General features: G+C 38.8%; 1 protein-coding gene and 1 long non-coding RNA gene across 2 annotated transcripts in view; one reads left to right on the forward strand and one right to left on the reverse strand.

Moving 5' to 3' along the window:
- LOC107744968 (uncharacterized) overlaps positions 1-4,787 on the reverse strand; it is a 47,850-nt gene that overhangs the window by 4,044 nt on the left and 39,019 nt on the right. Inside the window, exon 2 of the long non-coding RNA XR_001640547.1 lies at positions 735-836. This is a non-coding gene — a long non-coding RNA (uncharacterized LOC107744968). The remainder of the gene's footprint in view (positions 1-734; positions 837-4,787) is intronic.
- The window catches only part of LOC107744967 (heparan sulfate glucosamine 3-O-sulfotransferase 3B1-like), a 23,601-nt gene continuing 20,635 nt past the window's right edge, over positions 1,822-4,787 (forward strand). The window contains exon 1 of the mRNA XM_016558797.1: positions 1,822-2,607. Within this exon, the coding sequence (XP_016414283.1) occupies positions 2,126-2,607 (482 nt within the window). The 5' untranslated portion in view covers positions 1,822-2,125. The remainder of the gene's footprint in view (positions 2,608-4,787) is intronic.

The following is a 4,787-nucleotide window of genomic DNA, read 5'->3' on the forward strand; positions in this document are numbered from 1 at the left end:
TTTTTGTAACTCATGTGTGTTTTTAAACTTGTGTGTGAATGAGAACTTAGTTTATTACTCACATGCTGTGACAGCCGCTTTCTGTGTGTGTGCTTCGGATGTGTGCACTCAGAAAACCATATATCAGAAGTTTAAACTCTAATGGTTTAAAACGCATGATTTCAGCTTGATAAACATGACAATCAGAACCAAAACAGATGTTTTTAGCAGGTACGAGCTGTAATGGCGCAGCTCTATTCTGGAAAAGGGGGCGGGGAGCAGCAGCTCATTTGCATTTAAAGACACAGGCCCGAAAAACAGCGTGTTTCTGCTTCCACTCAAAACAGGCATTTTCAAAATGATATAATAAATGATCTGTGGGGTATTTTGAGCTGAAATTTCACAGACACATTCTGGGGACACCAGAGACTTATATTACATATTGTTAAAAGGGGCATAATATGTCTCCTTTAAGAACTGTTCACTGAAAGGTTCTTTGAGGAACCAAAAATGGTTCTTCTCTTGACATCACTGCAAAAAAAAAAAAAACTTTTGGAACCTTTATTATTAAGAGTATAATATTTTTTTCACATTGTCTGATATTAGTTCTTTGTAAAAATTAATACACTTCAAAGTTTGATTTTAAAGACAATTTTTAAAATAAAATTTAGCTCTGTGTTGGGTTGCCACTAAATGTTCAGTGTACATTCTGGGTCTTGTATCAAAGCCAGAATTGCATAAATGGATTTACTGACCCGAATCAAGCATTTCACATCAGTCCTGATCTTGTACTCCTTTCCTGGAAATGAACACTGTCATTCGAACCACTTCACAGTCCTCACTTAACTGTAAATGTACTGTAAATGAACACACAGAGAAAAAAAATGGTGTAGAAACAATTTCAGAAATAACTAGTATATTTCACAATTAAATGGAAAGAAACAGCAAGCAACACATGAAATTTTGCAGTAGAAAGACTGAAATAGTATTTTATTTACAACTTTGAAAAATCTTTTTGTATCTGTTATGCTTGTGTTTATTACAGATGTAAGTGTTTTGTCACTTTTTATTTGTGGAGGGGGTTGTCCTGACAGGAAGCAGATGTGTTTTGCAGACAGCAGTGCATGCAGGAAGTGCAGATACAGTCATCTCACACACATAGACACTGTGTGCTAGATGAGATAAAGGGATTAGTGGACTGGCATGGCAGCTCTGGCGTAATCCTGATAATCTAGAATGCTACAGGTGCTGGAGGTCCAAGGCCCCTGATCTGAGGCCAAACTCTCACACACACACACACACACACACACACACACACAGTAGAAAATCAGTATATTAGAATGATTTCTGAAGGATCATGTTACACTGAAGACTGAAGTAATAATGCCATCACAGAAATAAATTACATTTTAAGATACTCAAATAGAAAACGATTATTTTAAATTGTAATAACAGTTCACAATATTGCTCCTTTTACTATATTTTTGAACAAATAAATCCAGTATTGGTGAGCATAAGAGACTTCTTTCAACATCATAAAAAAAGAAATTTACCGACCCCAAACTTTTGAACTGTTTTGTAGTTGAAACCCCTGTTAAATTACAATCTTTTTCTTCAAGCACTTTTTCACATTTTTAGTGGGGTAAGTTGTCACAAGCATGCGCCAGGTTCCTGCTTTCTGCTTATTAAAGAAGTGACAGTTATTTTCAAAATAAAATCTACTTTGAGAAAAGAAGAAGAAGAAGACACTGCAGTCAAAAAAAATAAAAATAAGATTAAAAAATAATAGGCTACTTAAGCCTTCAGGGCTTGGGCATGTATTCCGATTGGCCAATCCCCCAATCACACGCCCCTCTTCTTTAAATAGTGTGCATTGCCCGTCGTTCACTCAGTTGACATGAACCAGTGGGAGGTGACGGAGTGATGCGCAAAGACGCGCTCGTGCCAGTGTAACAACTGTGACTTCCTACATCTCCGGCACCGTCCAGACACCAAAATGAAATGAATTCAACATCTGCCGGGGACTCATGCTCCTATTTTTCCTCTCCCGCGGAGATGCCCGCATGTTACAGGGACCTATGCGGAGGAGCAAGTAACTTTGCCAATATGCCCTACTGGACATTGACATTACACACAGGAGAGTCCTATGGAATATAGTCCGCACTGTCACTCCACTCAGCCGGTGAAAAACAAACTTTTCGTCTTCTGCATCATGTTGTCACTGTGGGTGTACATGCTGTACTGCTGTGTGGGCTACTGCTCCACCACACCGACCTTCATGATGGAAGAAAGGAGCAGCAGGAATCCACCCAGACCCCTCCAGAAACAAGACCTGGAGATGTTCCTCAAAAGCCAGTCCAGGGACTTACTAAACAACGAGAGTGATGCTGACAGCAAAGGAGACGGCTGGGAGGAAAATAAGGGCGATGTTGTTTATGTCGAGGACTCAGGAGTAGCAGGTGCCCTGAACGAGACCAAAAAGTTGCCCCAAGCGATTATAATAGGGGTGAAGAAGGGCGGGACGCGCGCGCTGCTCGAGTTTCTGCGCCTCCATCCTGACATCCGCGCGGTGGGAGCGGAGCCGCACTTTTTTGATCGCAACTACGAGAAAGGACTCGAGTGGTACAGGTACGCTTTTTTAACGCGCTGTTATTCATACGTACGTTTTACATCGTTAGAGAGCGTCAGGATAAAAGCGGATTAAGAGCAGGAAATTATGTGGCTCATATTCATCCCAGTAGCCTAGTGACATATAAACCTCTCAGTGTTGTCATATTGTGAACTATGGGGGGCTTGAGGGTCTTTGACTCCACTGTTGAAGGTTTTCAAAGAAAGAAAAACAAACAAAAGGTCAACGATTCTCGAAATTGTGTGTGTGTGTGTTGTTGTTGTTGTTGTTTTTTTTACCTACACTTACACATAGGTAGGCCTACGTTTCTTGAGGTTTTCGGAAAATCTTTGACCATATAAATTAGATTACAAGTTCTAAAATACAATTATATTAATACTGATAATAAAGGACCTCCGAAAAAAAAGGACCTATAAATAAATTTCCATGACCTTTCCAGTCCTTTGTGATTTTTAGCCTATAATAACCTAACAGTTTGCTGAACCGGAAAACTCTTTTCTTGTTAAAAATGTTTTGTATAAAGAATTAGTTGTCGATTTTGTCATTGGATATTACATTTTACATATCACAAACAGAACTAATGCTCATGGGCATGATACATAAAAGAAATCAAGGGAGAGAAAAGGCAGCTTGTTGAATGCAAACATGTATATTTAGTCACACTGTTATGTTGGACTTATGGGAATTATTTTTTCCAGCACAGTGTAGTTTGGTAATGGTGAACTAGACATAGATAAAATGTTGGAATGACCCAAGACAAACAGACTAAACAAACTCTCCGCTTGTGTAACACCCCTCATAGTCAGGTGCACTTTATCAATCAGTAGAGGTTTGACTCTCACCTTTGATTCCTAGTATTTTTATTCTTTTACCAGACAGCCATATAGTAAAAACACATGAAATTATCTATATTTTCCCTTGTGTGATTTTACATTAACTTTGACATTCTGATTTGTAATAGGGGTCAATTCAGGTAAATAGGGACATTTTCCCCCCAGTCATCTCAATGGCAAAGAGTGTCCCAATTTACCTGACTTCACCCCAACATGGTCACAGAAAGTTGTTTTGGCCAGTTCCCAGTTAACAGGGAATGTTCTCAAAATTTCCCAGGCTAGCATTAGTGTGATTTTTAACTTTGACATTCTGATTTGTAATAGGGGTCAATTCAGGTAAATAGGGACATTTTCCCCCCAGTCATCTCAATGGCAAAGAGTGTCCCAATTTACCTGACTTCACCCCAACATGGTCACAGAAAGTTGTTTTGGCCAGTTCCCAGTTAACAGGGAATGTTCTCAAAATTTCCCAGGCTAGCATTACGGTTTCCTAAAAGTTCTTTCAATAACATTAATAGAACTTTAGTATAAAGTTATCTATCCGGTTTTTAATAATGTTCTCAAAATGTTAGCACAAAAATGTTTTTTATATGTAATTCATGGAACTTTTTTTTCTGAAAAGTTTCGGCTGAATGATCGTCTAACCTTTTGTAAATATTAGTATTTGTTTCAGAACGTTCAGAGAACATTCAACAGTAACATTCTCATAATGTGTGCAAAATTATACAATTGAATGTTCCCTTAACATTTGCATAACCAAGAAAATGTTTTTGAAACATTAAAAACAAAACAAAACCATGTTTCGAATATTCATAGAACATTCTGTTTTGACTATCGCCAATACATTTTGTCCATTTTGCTAGTTATTTTGGCCAAGAACCACCTTAGACCTTAGATTGGCCAATCACAGTTCAAACTAATAATCAATCTATGCAATTTGTTTCAAATATATGTCAAAATATTTTTTCATACATAGACAAAATGCTGACACATTCTGTTGGAAACACTAACAAAGGAAAATGCGCCCCAAAGCGTTTTATTGTTCGAGCTGATATACAGACTTTCTGTGGAGGAATCTGAAGTCCCAGTTCCTTCGCTATTGATGCACAGTGGGAGTACAAGGAAGAGGCAAAGAGTAGGATGAGCCCCTTTATCCAGGGAGCCTAGAAGACTAATTGTGAAGCAGAAGCATGGAGAGAGAAGCATGTAGCCAGGTGGCCAAGTCTCCTGTGGAGGGATTGAGCTCTGCTTCACTGTTAGTCCAACACAGAGCAGGCGTCCATGTGTTCCCTGTTGGAGGCGTTCGGAAGGGTGACTGAGCACAGCAGGGTTTTAGATCTGTACAT

The sequence above is a fragment of the Sinocyclocheilus rhinocerous genome, unplaced genomic scaffold, assembly GCF_001515625.1.
Source record: "Sinocyclocheilus rhinocerous isolate Xijiao unplaced genomic scaffold, SAMN03320098_v1.1 scaffold1219, whole genome shotgun sequence".
Classification (NCBI taxonomy): domain Eukaryota; kingdom Metazoa; phylum Chordata; class Actinopteri; order Cypriniformes; family Cyprinidae; genus Sinocyclocheilus; species Sinocyclocheilus rhinocerous.